We start from the raw sequence: 15006 nt of genomic DNA on the forward strand, positions 1-15006 counted from the left end.
CAAAAATGAACAATTTAAATAGTTCAACACAACTAATGAAGGTGGTTTCACATCTGTGGTCAAACCTCTGTCCGGAGATTCCGTTCCAGATCTGGCAGAAAATACTAAAAGAAAAAGCGCCGCATGTAGCGCTTTTTTTTCTGTTCAAAAGCAGGACAGGTAGGGGGACAGCGAGCAGACCCCATTACAGTCAGTGGGGTCCGTCACGTGTTGTTCAGTTTCATCCAAAGATGGGGATTCCTCTTTCCTGCTTTCCAAACGGAATAGGAAAGCAGAATCCCCAGCACATGTGTGAAAGCAGCCTAATATAGCCCTTAATTATAATAATATCATAACGTGAGCTGAAGATATAGAAAGGTTATCACTGAAATGTAGTGGTGATCCACTTTGGGCTCTCAGTTCCATAGAAGCTATTCTACCCCCTACCCTGGTAGCTATATGTGTGCATATAAGGGGAAATTCAATTCCTGTGCCATGCTTAGTGAGATTTTCCCCATTGCATGCTTCTTCATGTATTCAGCGCATCACTGGCTACTTCATGTGTCTTCCTCAAAAATGTATGCCTGATCCCAGTCTGTTGTATAAATTACACATAAATCTGTAGTACTGGGGGGGCAACACCCCTCCCAACAAGCCACACCCATTTTCCAAAAAAGTGTTGTGGCCAGCGCAGGAAGAAAAAAAAGTTGCAAAACTTTTGCATAAGCGGAGCTTGTGCAAAAATGTGTGTCTTTTTTTGCCAGAATTCTGGTGTTGACAGTTAATAAATGTCCCCATAGTGTTTTGATATGATTTAATGCATGCCAACTAGAGATGAGCGAGCATACTCGTCCGAGCTTGATGCTCGTTCGAGTATTAGGGTGCTCGAGATGCTCGTTACTCGAGACGAGCACCGCACGGTGCTCGTCTTGATTAGACGAGCACTGACCATTGAATTCAATGGAGCCGACAATACAGCCGGCTCCATTGAAAGCAATGCGCTGCCGGCGAGCGTGGGTTGAATTTTCGGGAAGGGCTTAAAAATATAAGCCCTTACCTGAAAATCATCCTAAAATGTGTAAAAAGTTAAAAAAAAAAAATACTCACCTTGTCCCGGCAGAACGATGTTAGCCCATTGAATTCAATGGAGCCGGCAATACAGCCGGCTCCATTGAAAGCAATGGGCTGCCAGCGATCGCACAATGAATTTTTGGGAAGGGCTTAAATATATAAGCCCTTCCCTGCAATTCATCCAGAAATGTGTAAAAATAAAAAAAATATATATACTCAGCTGGTCCCGGCAGACGGAGTTCAGCTGCGGCCAGCTGGCAGTTCTCCTGAACTGCTCTCTGTAGTATTCAGCAGCCGGGGATTTAAAATCCCCGCCTGCTGAATGAGCTGCCTCTGATTGGTCACAGCCTGACCAATCAGAGGCAGATCTCACTCACACCCATTCATGAATTCATGAATGGGTGAGTGATTGCTGCCTCTGATTGGCTCAGCGCAGCTCTCAGCTGAATGACAGCAGTTCAGCACCACAGTGCAGGGGACAGCAGGAGAAGATGCGGCTGTGCCCCGGCAGCTGAAGGGAGGTGAGTATCTATTTTTTTTTGTTTTTTAAATCACTTTTAATTCATTTCCTGGGAATGGCTTATATATAAAGCCCTTCCCTGAAAAAGAATTCAGGTGTGCCAGCGGACCATTGTCTTCAATGGAGTCGCCGGCAGCAGCAGCGGCTCCATTGAAGAGAATGCCTGCATTTTTATTCTTTTTTACACTAAAATCTTTCTTTTTCAGGTAAGGGCTTATATTTTTATTATACAGCCGGCTCCATTGAATTCAATGGGCTAACATCGTTCTTCTCTGCCACAGCTGTTACAGCTGTGGCAGAGGAGAACGATCTTAATGCTGACATAATTTTTTTTTTATTTTTACACATTTTTGATGATGTTCAGGTAAGGGCTTATATTTTTAAGCCCTTCCGAAAATTCATCCCGCACTCGCTGGCAGCCGATTGCTTTCAATGGAGCCGGCTGTATTGCCGGCTCCATTGAATTCAATGGGCTAACATCGTTCTTCTCTGCCACAGCTGTTACAGCTGTGGCAGAGGAGAACGATTGTTATGCTGACAGTGGGGGGGGGGGGGGGGCTCACTCTTGCCACTATTGTGGCTTAATAGTGAGACCTCGGAGCCCGAAATGCTCGAGTCAAAAATGCTCGAGTCGCCCATTGACTTCAATGGGGTTCGTTACTCGAAACGAACTCTCGAGCATCACTGAAAGTTCGACTCGAGTAACGAGCACTCGAGCATTTTGGTGCTCGCTCATCTCTAATGCCAACCGATGTCTCTGTGGCTGTTGAAAAATTACAACTCAGCATATACTGACAAACAAAAGCTGTCAGGGCATGCTGAAAGTTTTAGTTTTGCAACAGCTGAACAGCCACAGGTTGGAGACCATTGCTTTAAAGCAGGGGTGCACAACCAATGGCCTGAGGATCACATGCAGACCACAATGCAACTCTGTAAGGACCTCAACCATCTGGATACAGAAATTTTTTGTCTGTATCTGTAAGCAGCTCACACATATTTTCCATGGCATGGAGAACAAGAGTGCTGTGTAGCATGGTAGCTGGGGCATACTAATGGTGCACTATGTTGGCATCCCTGGGATGCCCAAATATTGACAGGATGGTTTTCTCCTGACCCCTGTGTGGCACAAAGGAAAGGAGTTAATGAAGTTCTTTAAGTAACTCACATAAACAGCAATAGAGAAAGCTGCATGCATGGTCACTCCCTTTATGGAATGCGAATCAGATATAGGAAAATAGAATTCAATTGATAAGCAAGCAATTTTTATGTATAAGAAACAGTTTTTATGTATGTAATTATGTCCGGTTAGCGTATGGAATATATCTATCTATCTTATACTGTATAGTATAAGACAGAATGACTATAATACAGTATATTATAATATATATGGTTATATGGTTGCCGTTTTTTTTAATGTACTGTTACATGCAGCTGATTTTATTTGTTGGAATTCTCTTCATAAATTATGGGCTAAAGCATCAACAAGATGAATCATAATCCATTAGATAACTATGGAATGTGTGAACATCATTACTATGTACTAATTGGCTTCTAGTTGAGTGACATTTACGAAAGCCAAAGGCTATTACATACTACAGACAAGCTCACAAAATGTCTTTACTGCAGTAATTATGCTCAGAGATTCATTAGGAGCCATATGGACCTTTAGATGAAAATTGTGAAGAGCCAACTTGACTGTTTTACACCACCTTTTAATATATCAATCTGAGTAAATGGTTTAATAAAAAAAAGATTAATAGTCTACATTACTTGTCCATTAATTAAAACATGAATAAGAAATGGCTATCATATGTATTATGGAGAATGCTTGAATTTTAGAATTTTCCTTATTTTGTGCATTTGCTTTATTATTTTCACAAACATAACATGTATAATTAGATTGCATATACATATACCAGACTGAAATTATGTCCTGGAATTGATGACAGATAACATCCAATAATAGTTTGCATAAAGATGAAAAAAACACCCCACTCCTTCCTATAGTATAAATTTTTTTATTCATTGAACAGTGCAGATCAATTTCTAAAAAATAGATACAATTGGCCTCATTTAACAAAGCTGTCTAACAGTCAAAGTGTCATTGCTGCCCATAGCAACCAATCACAACACAGCTTTCATTTTTCCAGAGCAAGTTGAGAAGACAACTTTCAGAAGGCCCCCTGCTGCCATGACACCAGCAAGGCTCTCTGCAATCTCATCACGGGGGACCATACGGGACCCCCAAACATTGTTTATTGTTATATGACATCTTCACTTAGTGGTCTCTTAATAGAAATGTTTAAAATTGCTTTATCCAAATTGTTACAGGAAGGTTTGCCCTCAGGGATAATAGACTAAAAACTATATGATTATTTGTTGGTAGACTCTCCAGTGTGCCCTATATTCCAGGCATTACCCAAAATTCATAAAAACATCTTTGCCCAATTATAACTAGTAATGGCTCAGTGTTTGAATGCCTCAGTATATGGTGCTACGTTTGTGTGGGCTAGTGAGCACCGGGCCCACACGAAGATTACGCAGATAGGGAACACCAGGTGAAACAACCACCGATAAACACCTCTCCCTATCTTCTACAAAAGAAAATAACCAAGCACCTACCCGAGTGGGGACATTCCCCCAATAGGGGCCCAGCGGTCTTTGAATCTGGGCCCTTGCTGCCCCTATGAACCAATGCACCCAGGCTAGGACGAATACACATGCCCACAGGGACAACTTGACTGGATAAGAAGAGACACAGAGCCAAAAATCACACCATACAGCACCCAATATGTGACCACTATTATAGCAGATGTTAATGCTATCAATGCCAGGTATTTGTTGACATTTTGGCCAAAATATGGAAGCTAGCGGGCCACATCATGGCTTCTGGCAAAACCGCTAGCTCCTACACTAACCAGGAGTCCAGCAACATAACCAAACAAAACCACAAGACACAAACCTTTCCTGCAGCCACCACACATAGAACCTGCTCACATAACAGAGAGAGAGAGAGAGAAATGAGAACAGAGAAAGCTGAACACACCCGCACCAGAGAAAACAGCTGTTATGTGTATGGACCTAGGGTGATTAGCTGACTAGAGACACAAACACATGCCCAGCAAGAAAAATCCCCCCACACCTGAGCAGGAAAGCTTCAGAGAACCTGTAGCACAATAGATCTCAGGAGACAGATGTGACATATGGTTTGATAATCTATTATAACCATTGATAACCCGAATTCCTGGCTACATTAAAGATACCAAGGCCCTGTTACAGGTCTTAGATAGACTAGAATAGTCTGCTCACTGTTCTTAGATTACCATAGATGTTTCCTCTTTTTATACAGTTATTTCACATAGGGGAGTTATTAATGCCCTCAGAAATCATCTGAATTATAGCAATTATTCAGATCATCTAAGACACATGTGTCAAACACAAGGCCCGCGGGCCGAATCCGGCCCGCTGCCCTGTGTTATGTAGCCCACGGCGTGCCGACGCCGCTCACCACTGAAGCGATTACCAGCTGGGGTGCCGCAGCTCCCCGCTGGTAATCGTGCTGTTGCCACTGATCCCGGCGCACATTGATGTCAGTGTGCAGCCAGGATCCTCTCCCCCGAGTCCCCTGCTCTTCAGTTCCGCAGGAGAGGACTCGGGGAGGAAGCGTTCCGGGCTACACACACTGATGTCCGTGTGCATCCAGGCATCAGCGCGAGAAGAGGAGGAGCGGTGCTGACAGCAGGGAGGAGGTAAGTATATGGGTTGGGGGGGCTTATTATTGTTACTGGGGGGGGCTTATTATTGTTACTAGGGGGGGTCATTACTGAGGGGGGCTTATTATTGTTACTGGGGGGGTCATTACTGAGTCGGGATTATTATTGTTACAGGGGGGTCATTACTGGGGGGGGCTTATTATTGTTACTAGGGGGGGTCATTACTGAGGGGGGGCTTATTATTGTTACTGGGGGATCATTACTGAGGGGGGGCTTATTATTGTTACTGGGGGGGTCATTACTGAGGGGGCTTATTATTGTTACTGGCGGGGGTCATTACTGAGGGAGGCTTATTATTGTTACTGAGGGGGCTTCATTACTGGGGGGGCTTATTATTGTTACTGAGGGGGCTTCATTGCTGGTGGGGTTATTATTGTTACTGAGGGGGCTTCATTACTGGGGGGGGCGCTTCTTATTGCTGAGGGGGGTTTAACGTTGCTATGGGGGTTTTACTACTGAGGGGGTTAATATTACTAATTGGGCCACTATGGGGGTCATTATTTTTACTGGGGCCACTATCAGGGTCACTATTAGGGCTCGTTCACACGGGTGTAATTATTTGCGCTATCAAAAATCGCTTAGGCCTGTATATTTGCGTTTGTAAAAATGAACGCATGTGGGCCCATTGAAATGGTGCGCAAATATGCAGTAAATACATAGGTTTCCTGCGCATTCACCACGTATTTGCGCGGCCCATGCACACGGGTGGAAATTCCACGGCGGGATTTTCCACAGAATTTCTGCCTGTGGAAGCTGCCATAGGATTGCGTTAGAAAACACAATCCTATGCAGACGGCCGCGATTTGTCCACACGAAATCTCGCGCAGAAAACAAATCACGGCATGCTTTGACAGAAATGTCACTCCCAGCCGTTGGCTCCGCACTGCGCATCACCGGTGGCCGGCGCATCACAGAGCTGGAGCCTCAGGAGCAGGTGAGTGCCACGCTGGTTCCTGCAGGGGTGCGGGTTGGGTCCCACTGCGAGAATTCTCGCAGCGGGATCCGACCCGGCCGTCTGCAGGCGGCCTTACAATCGGCCCTTTGAAGGTCACCATAAGCCTGATGCGGCCCTCGGTGAAAATGAGTTTGACACCCCTGATCTAAGAGAGTACAGTTACATCTTTTGTATGGCAAATAAGGGAGATGGAATAAATCCTCCATAGTGCTACCTATTAAAAGGCAGCATTCCTTCAAGCCAAAGTAAGACTTTTTATACAAGCCTTGTAACAACGACTGGGAATTCAAAGCAAAGCCAGACTCCATGTACATACAGCTGTTTCAGGGTTTTTGCCCTTCATCAGTGTACAGTAGGAGTCTGGCTTTGCTAGTGAGAGGCCTGGGATGGGGGTCCGAAATGCTATGTTTTCTCCTTAGGCAGAGCAACTATACTATAAACTAAGTGAGGAGACTCAAATGGCCATGCACGCTCCTCTGGGTAATATGCAAATAAGGGAGATGGAATAAATCCTCCCCAGTGCCACCTATTGAAAGTCAGACTTTTTATACAAGCCTTGTTACAATGACCAGGAATTCAAAGCAAAGCCAGACTCCATGTACATACAGCTGTTTCAGGGTTGTTTTAGGCTTGTATAAAAAGTCTGACTTTGGCTTGAAGGAATGCTGCCTTTCAATAGGTGGCACTGTGGAGGATTTACTAATGTGCATAAGAACAGGCAGGAGTGAGTAAATGGGTGAAAGGACATCTGAACAAATACCAATGCAATCTAACTACGCACAAAATGGATGTCACTATAGCCAGGCCTGAATGGGCTAATATAAAATGGAAGCTGAGATAGGCCTGACACACACAAAATGGTTGACAGCCTACTAGTCTCTATGTCACACGCAAGTCCATTTCCGCATGGGTTTTGTGCGGGTAATTTCTGCAGCTTATGGACAAGATTTTCAAAATCTTGTCTACTTTTCTCCTACTGTAAATGCCATGTGAACCTTACCTTAGTAGTGCAATATTAGGTTAGATCTCTTATTTAAACCAAAGGGGACACTGGTTTTCAACTGAAAAATCTAGAATGTTTCTCTATTAAGTAACTTTTGATAGTGGTCATCTCCCCTAATGGAATGACTGAACCGTTCAATGCCTGCAACACACAAAGATGAAAATTTGCCAGCATGTATGTTGAAAAAAAAATGCTGAAATATTCCTGGATGCCCCATTTGGTATATCAGACATATGACATCTGATACGTGTTTTCAAACTGCAAGTCGTGCAGCTAACATAGGCCGCCTGCAGACGAGTGGGTCGGATCCGGCGGCGAGAATTCTCACCGCGGGACACGACTCGAGCGCCTGTAGAGACGAGCGCGTACTCACCTGCGCCCGGCGTCCCCGGCTCTTTCACGTGCCGGCTGCCGGGCAGTCGGCGCATGCGCAGACCGGAGCCAGCGGCCGGGTGAGTGATGTTTGTGTGCCAGGCTCTGCGAGCCCCGCACAAAAATAGGACATGCCACGGTTTGTTTGCCGTGCGAGATTTCGCGCGGCCAAACCGCGGCCGTCTGCATAGGAGTGCGTATTGTAATGCACTCCTATGCAGGCTTTCAGTGGCGGAAATCCCGTGGGAAATCCTGCCACGGGATTCCGCCTGTGTGCAGGTGGTCTTACTGGAGTTGACACAAGATGCAAAGTGACATATGAAATAAATGTTTTTGAGATATACATAACCGAAAAACATCAACATTTGGAATGTCTGCATTTAAATGACCCAAGATGCATGAGCCAAGTGGTTTTAATATGGTTTTCTGTTCATGCCATTGGCTAATTAGTAAGATATGTACATAATTAATTGGATATGTGATATTATAAGTTCACTAGCCCGGGGACCAGATACAGAACGCGTGCAGTATGTTAGCGCACTTTTTGCTTTTCGACGTACTGTGGGTGCCAAATTAGATAGAAATAATGTACAGGCCTGGAGAGCCTTTCAAAGACCACACGTCTACATCATGTGTCCCAAAAAAGAGTCCATCTCTATTTAGGCGGGTAAAAGTTTAAGGGTGTGTTCACACGAACGTATATCGGCTCGGTTTTCACGCCGAGCCGATATACGTTGTCCTCGTGTGCAGGGGGGAGGATGGAAGAGCCAGGAGCAGGAACTTAGCTCCCGCCCCCCTCTCTGCCTCCTCTCCGCCCCTCTGTACTATTCGCAATGGGGAGAGGTGGGGCGGGGCTAAGTGTCGCGAATTAGCCCCGCCTCACCCCTCCCCTTTGCAAATAGTGCAGAGGGGCGGAGAGGAGGTAGAGAGGGGGCGGGAGCTCAGTTCCTGCTCTGAGGCTCTTCCATCCTCCCCCCCCTGCACACGAGGACAACGTATATCGGCTCGGCATGAAAACCGAGCCGATATACATTCGTGTGAATTCACCCTAAATAAGGTTTCAACACAGGAAGTTAGGTAATTTTGGAAACAGTTACATTGTTTAGTGTGCTGATAGGTCATTCTCATAGGGAGGTATTTGTGAGGTAGCTCTGAGATCATTCACCCGAGAGGAGCTTCCCTTGAGCATGCTCTAATTATTCTTGACTTGGTGTCCGAAGCAAATACTTCCTGTGTTTTCTATCCCCAGCCATTTCCTGTCCCTTTACACAAAGACATTCCTAGATAGGTTTCTGCCAGTTAGAACCAGTTTGACCAGTTTATGAACACAAAGCACTGCTCCTTCAATTCTTGTGGAGGTGGTGGTGGTGGGGGAATGATGTTCCCTTCCCCCAGAGGATTAGATTAGAGACACAATATAGTATCTTCACAGTTGACAACAGAAAATACAGACAAAATGGTGAACCTATCAGCCATCTCCCACAAGTACAAAATGTGACATTTTAAGTAAGAAAAGATGATATCAGAACATACCCATAAATACGTGGCAGGACACCTATGCTGATTAATGCTATGTTAATGTTTTTACTTACAATAGACAAATTAATGATCCTTACATTTAACATTTTTATTATATAACTTTTACTGCAAGGCCTTTTGATATACAACATTTCTGTTTTTTTCATCAGGAGCGGAAACAAAAAGATTTTTTCCATTCCCAACTGTTAAAAACGCCACGTACAACTGACCGTGGGTAAGGCAGGACTCCTCCAGGTTAATTCCCGCCAACTTCAAGCTTTGGCCCTGTGCTTTGTTGACAGACATGCAAAATGCCAAACAAACCAGGAACTGAAGTCACTTGACATCGAATGGAATCATTGGCATTCTGGGAATGAATACATCCTCCTCTTTTACGCATCCGGTCAAAATGGGGGCTTCTATAACACGAGGCATCATGCTTTTAGCACACAGCCTTGTCCCATTACAAAGTTCTAGGGCATTCAAATTCCTTAGACACATGATTGGAGACCCAACTTTCAGTGCAAAGTTGTGTAGTGGCATACCAGGTGGTTCCAAGGAATTAAGAAATTTTGTGTTAATTAAGAAGAATATTGAAAAGCTTTGTTACAGTCCACAAATGTATCTACTGACCTGTACATGCTTTCTTCCCCCAGTAGTTCCTTTTGAATCTGCAAGTTGAGGGCGTTGATGGTTTTGCCTTTGGGTGCTAGAATTGCACATTCACATAACCAATGGTGATCCTTGAAGTTACTCTCAATTCCAGGAAACATGCTGCTTTTAAGCTCGTTAGTTGTTCTACATGCTTCCATGTTTGTAGAAAGCCATAGCTGTTCTACGTGTTTACAGAGGCAAGGAGATTTTAAGCAAGCATTGGAATCACAGGGAACATTTGACAAAAGCCCCTGCAAGTAGCAGTACAACTTCACCCATATTTTCTGCAATTACCACAAACATCTTGCAGAGTGCAGTTCAGGGCTTCCAATGCTTGCTTATGTGACATGGTGCATTCATCCCATACAATTAACTTGCATTCTTGTAGAGCCCTGGCTTCTCCAGTTGCTTTGCTGATATCGCACAGCGGAACTTTACAATGTGCAAGATTCAGGGACAGTTTGAGGATTAAGTGAGCAGAGCAACCACCTTAAAGCAAGTTTGACATCCTATACCTAAAACACAAAATCTGTTTGTTTGTGTCATATACAAATCCACAATTCTGGTCCGATTTGAGTAAAATTTGGCATTTTTGTTGCCAATAGCAACCAATCATAGCTCAGCCTTCCTTTGTTATTCTGCTGAGATAAAATGAAAGCTGCACCATCATTGGTTGATATATATTATACTGCTGAGGTAAAATAAAAGCTGTGCTGTGATCGATTGCTATGAGCAACAGTTTTCATCCCTCAGTGCTGAAATAAAATGAAAGCTGCTTTGTGATTGGTTGCTATGGACAACAGTATATAATCCTCTTAGTGCTGAGGTAAAATGAAAGCTGCTCTGTGATTGGTTGCTATGGGCACCAAAAACAGTTTTTACTGTTTGTTGGTTTACTGTTAGACAGTTTTGATAAATGAGGGCTGATGTTCATAAATTTGTTCATGTATTCCTGTCTGGGGACATTTTTGCAAACGGTTGTCCACACGGACATCCAAGGCAGAATTAGGAAGGACAAACTGGGCAAATGATGCAAAATATTTTACAGTAATTATCATCCTGAATCGCGATGGATACCTCTATTTTTACGCAGACACTACATAACAAAGTCTTAAAATTTAGCTGTCATTTAATTTTCTCTTTATATCTAAAGAACAGGTAATTTTAAGACTTTTTAAATATATTTAATGAACAGATTCAGGCTGCTTTTAATACAAAATCACCCTTGAACTGCTGCACAGCAGTGATAATCACTGGAATGGATTTCGGGAGCTTAGGCAGTCCACAGTCTTTCCATGTAAAAGTACCCTAAATGTCATTGTTGTTCAGATTAGCCAAAAACTGAGCGACACTGACAAGTGAGCAATTCTCACTCACTTGCCCTGTTGAGTCCTATGCTTGCATGGGACAACAGTACCCAGTCATTGATTGTTTAATTGTCTAGTTTGGTGGCTATCAGCCCATGTAAAAGTTCCCGTAGGGTGCTTTTAAATGTAACTATTATCATTCAAAAGTGCAATGGTTCTTGGAACACGGCAACACAAAAGCAAGTCTTTTTTTTAAGTGTTTTTTTGTGTACGAAAATTACAAAACTGTATAAACTTGGTATCGCAATCAATTGTTCATTATCACTCATATTGTACCAATAGTAGCATCATTTAGGAATGGGAATTTCTGAATACTTCACTTATTTCAAAGTCTTCTCTGAATGCTTGCTTTTTCTTTCCAGCAGTAATTCAATGGAGCCTTAGGGTGCATTGTTCAATAATGGAATATTATACGCATATATGATGACAGTTATATTGCCCCCACACTGCTTCCTACCAGTGCTCTGAGCACATATATAAAGCTAATTGTACTTGCCCCTTCAGAGCCCACACTCCATCATTCTGATGATAGGCTTCTGTGTATGGCAGCTGCTGTGTTATCTCTGCAGTGTGTACAACTCCAGTGTCTGTGGCATCACTGAGCCTTTGCTGCTAAGAGTTTGCTTTCCATGGACGTCAATGGCTTAAGTCATCCTCTAGTGCCTGCAGAACAATACAAGCAACATACACAGAGTGTGATGGCCATCTGAGCAGCAGCCACAGCCAGTCCCAGCACTTCTCGGGTCTCCTCCTCCTGTTCACTGCCCACCCCTTCTCACTACATACAGTGTAGGAGTACAGTAGTATTCCCTCTGCCAGTCTGCCAGAGCACCAGTCCCTTACTCATCAGAGGACTCAGGTGCATCCTGCTGCTGCGGCTCTACATGTTCACTACAGCTGTCCTATGAAATGTCCTGCTGAGCCTTCCTAGAGGTAAGAAAGCAACTATACATATAACTGGCTTTTTATTCTAAGAGTTATGTTCCATATGATATATACAGAGCTTATGCATGGCATGTGCATTATATTCCATTATAATTTATTATATTCCATTAAGCTGTGTGCATTATATTCCAGTATATTCTATTATTCATGTGCATTATATACTGTTATATTTCATTATATTCCATTATGCAGCGGCATCATATTCCACTATATTCTTTTATGCATGTGCATTATATTCCAGTATATTTCATTATATTTCATAATGCATGTGCAGTATATTACATCTTATTCCAGTATATTACATTATGCATGTCCAGTATATTCCATTATGTTATACATTTAGGCTGATACATAGTAAAGTGAGATTTTAGTGCTTTGAGTCTCATGTGCCGTTACCTGATGCTTCAGCACCATGGACAGAGACTATGTAATGTACTGTATATTGCAGCTGGTGTTGGAATGATCAAGGTATTATTCTCAGTCCTATATGTATATTATAGCTGGTGAAGGAATGATTAGGTTATTATTCTCAGTCCTATATGTATATTGCAACCGGATCAGGTCATTACATTCTCAGCCCTATATGTATATTACAACTGGTGTAATGAACAAATCATTATTCTTAGTCCTATATGTATATGAGAGCTGGTGATTGAATGATTAGGTTATTATTCTCAGTCTTACATGTATATTAGAGCTGATGAATGAATGATTAGTTCATTATTCTCAGTCCTATATGTATCTTACAGCTGGTGTAGAAATGATCAGGTCATTATATTCTCAGTCGGTCTTATATGTATATTTTGTGTATTTTCAGGCAACCATACACTGGAGAAATGAATGAAAGCCTTAATGACAGTGACAGCAGCTTCTCCCAGCCTTGGATCCAGAGCAGCGATGTCAATGCAACCCTGGAGCTGTCAGCCTTCTTCTCCGTGTTCATCATCAACCCCTGGGATATCATGCTGTGCATCTCGGGAACCATCATCGCCTGTGAAAATGCCATTGTGGTGGCTATCATCTTCTACACCCCATCACTGAGAACTCCGATGTTCGTGCTGATCGGCAGCCTGGCCACTGCAGACCTTCTGGCTGGGTTTGGTCTGATCCTTAACTTTGTATTTCAGTATGTGATCCAGTCAGAGACGATCAACCTGATCACAGTGGGGTTCCTGGTAGCTTCTTTCACCGCTTCAGTGAGCAGCTTACTGGCCATTACTGTGGACCGCTACCTGTCACTGTACAATGCACTGACTTACTCCTCAGAGAAGACCATCTTATGGCTTCATCTCATGCTGGTTGTCACTTGGGGGGTGTCCATCTGTCTGGGGCTCCTTCCAGTGTTGGGCTGGAACTGTCTAGAAGACATCTCATCGTGCAGCATTGTCAGGCCTCTGACCAGAAGTAATGTGATGCTATTATCCACCTCATTCTTCTTCATCTTTATTTTAATGCTGCATCTCTACATAAAAATCTGCAAAATAGTGTGCAGACATGCTCACCAGATAGCACTTCAACAGCATTTCCTCACAGCATCCCACTATGTGGCCACTAAGAAAGGAGTGTCCACCCTAGCCATCATTCTGGGGACTTTTGGGGCCAGTTGGTTGCCTTTTGCCATTTACTGTGTGGTGGGAGATCACGAGTACCCCTCAGTATACACTTATGCCACCCTCCTACCAGCCACTTACAACTCAATGATCAACCCTATCATCTACGCCTATAGAAATCAAGAAATACAGAGATCCATGTGGGTTCTTTTCTGTGGCTGCTTTCACTCCAAAGTGTCCTTTCGCTCCAGGTCACCGAGTGATGTATAAGTGACACTTTTCTAGCACAAGTGACAATCTGCTGAATACAATAGTGCCTGCTATGGACAAATAAATGTTGTAGAGACTCTGGACCTTTAGCACTTTATCTGCTGTGATATCTCTGGGAATGAGTATGAACAATGTGGATGTCTATAGGACCCATGTGAGAAGTGAATATGCTTCAATATTGCACTTTATATTGAGCTGCTGTACTGCCAAATCAGTGTTGTGAGGGTGACTGAGAAAGAATGTGATGTCTTTCTTTTATGTCATAATATATTTTGTCACCTAGAGAATTTTTGTACCCAACGAAATAAAAGTCGTTGACATGTAGTGATTATGCCTGTGGTCTATTATTCGTTGTGGCTCCAGTACATGACCTGATGATTAGTCATCGAAACAGTGCAGGTTGTATCTCCAATCACACAGCAGACACTACTTATATGGGGGTTGGAAGTCTCCTTTCCCCTTCAGCAGTCATTACTAGGAGGCTGTATAATCAAAAATATTCCTGCTGCCTGCAATTTGACCAGTTTTGCTGTGGTTTTCCCTTGGAATAAGCTGCACGTCAGAGGGATTCATTTTGGAAATGAGCACTGATCTGCATGGGTACCTGAGCAGAATACCATTATTGCCCACACTACAGCCAGGCTTCACATCCCACACTTTGTGCTCAGAGTACCTAGAATTGTTATTCTCCAGCAGACGCACCTACAGGGTTAAACACAGAGGAAGATTATGCCTTGTGATAGCTCTTCAACTAGAGGCTGCTGTTGACGATGTCTATGGCACCCAAATGACTTCTTCTGACCAGTCTGAACATTTAGTCCAACAGGTGAGGTATGCCATATTCCAAGCAAATTAACATTGTTACAACAATCATTATCATGTTATTAAAAAGTGTATCATACCTTTCCTTTATTTGTAAATAGACTGCAACACCTATTTTACAGCCTGCAGTATGTTACTGTCAAAATCTCTCAGCATCCGTGAAAGGTAATCTACAGCTAATGAGTGTATTTTACCTCCATATTTGAT

At 43.2% G+C, this 15006-nt stretch overlaps 1 protein-coding gene across 1 annotated transcript; it reads left to right on the forward strand.

The window, feature by feature from the left end:
* Positions 1-12993: 12993 nt before the first annotated feature.
* LOC136611613 (G-protein coupled receptor 6-like) lies at positions 12994-13977 on the forward strand. The gene has a single exon (XM_066591352.1). The coding sequence runs from the start codon at positions 12994-12996 to the stop codon at positions 13975-13977; it is 984 nt and encodes a 327-aa protein (XP_066447449.1).
* Positions 13978-15006: the final 1029 nt, after the last annotated feature.

Source organism: Eleutherodactylus coqui, chromosome 1, assembly GCF_035609145.1.
Source record: "Eleutherodactylus coqui strain aEleCoq1 chromosome 1, aEleCoq1.hap1, whole genome shotgun sequence".
NCBI lineage: Eukaryota > Metazoa > Chordata > Amphibia > Anura > Eleutherodactylidae > Eleutherodactylus > Eleutherodactylus coqui.

Coding starts and splice junctions, on each gene's coding strand:
- LOC136611613 (XM_066591352.1), top strand. CDS start 12,994: ATGAATGAAAGCCTTAATGACAGTGACAGCAGCTTCTCCCAGCCTTGG.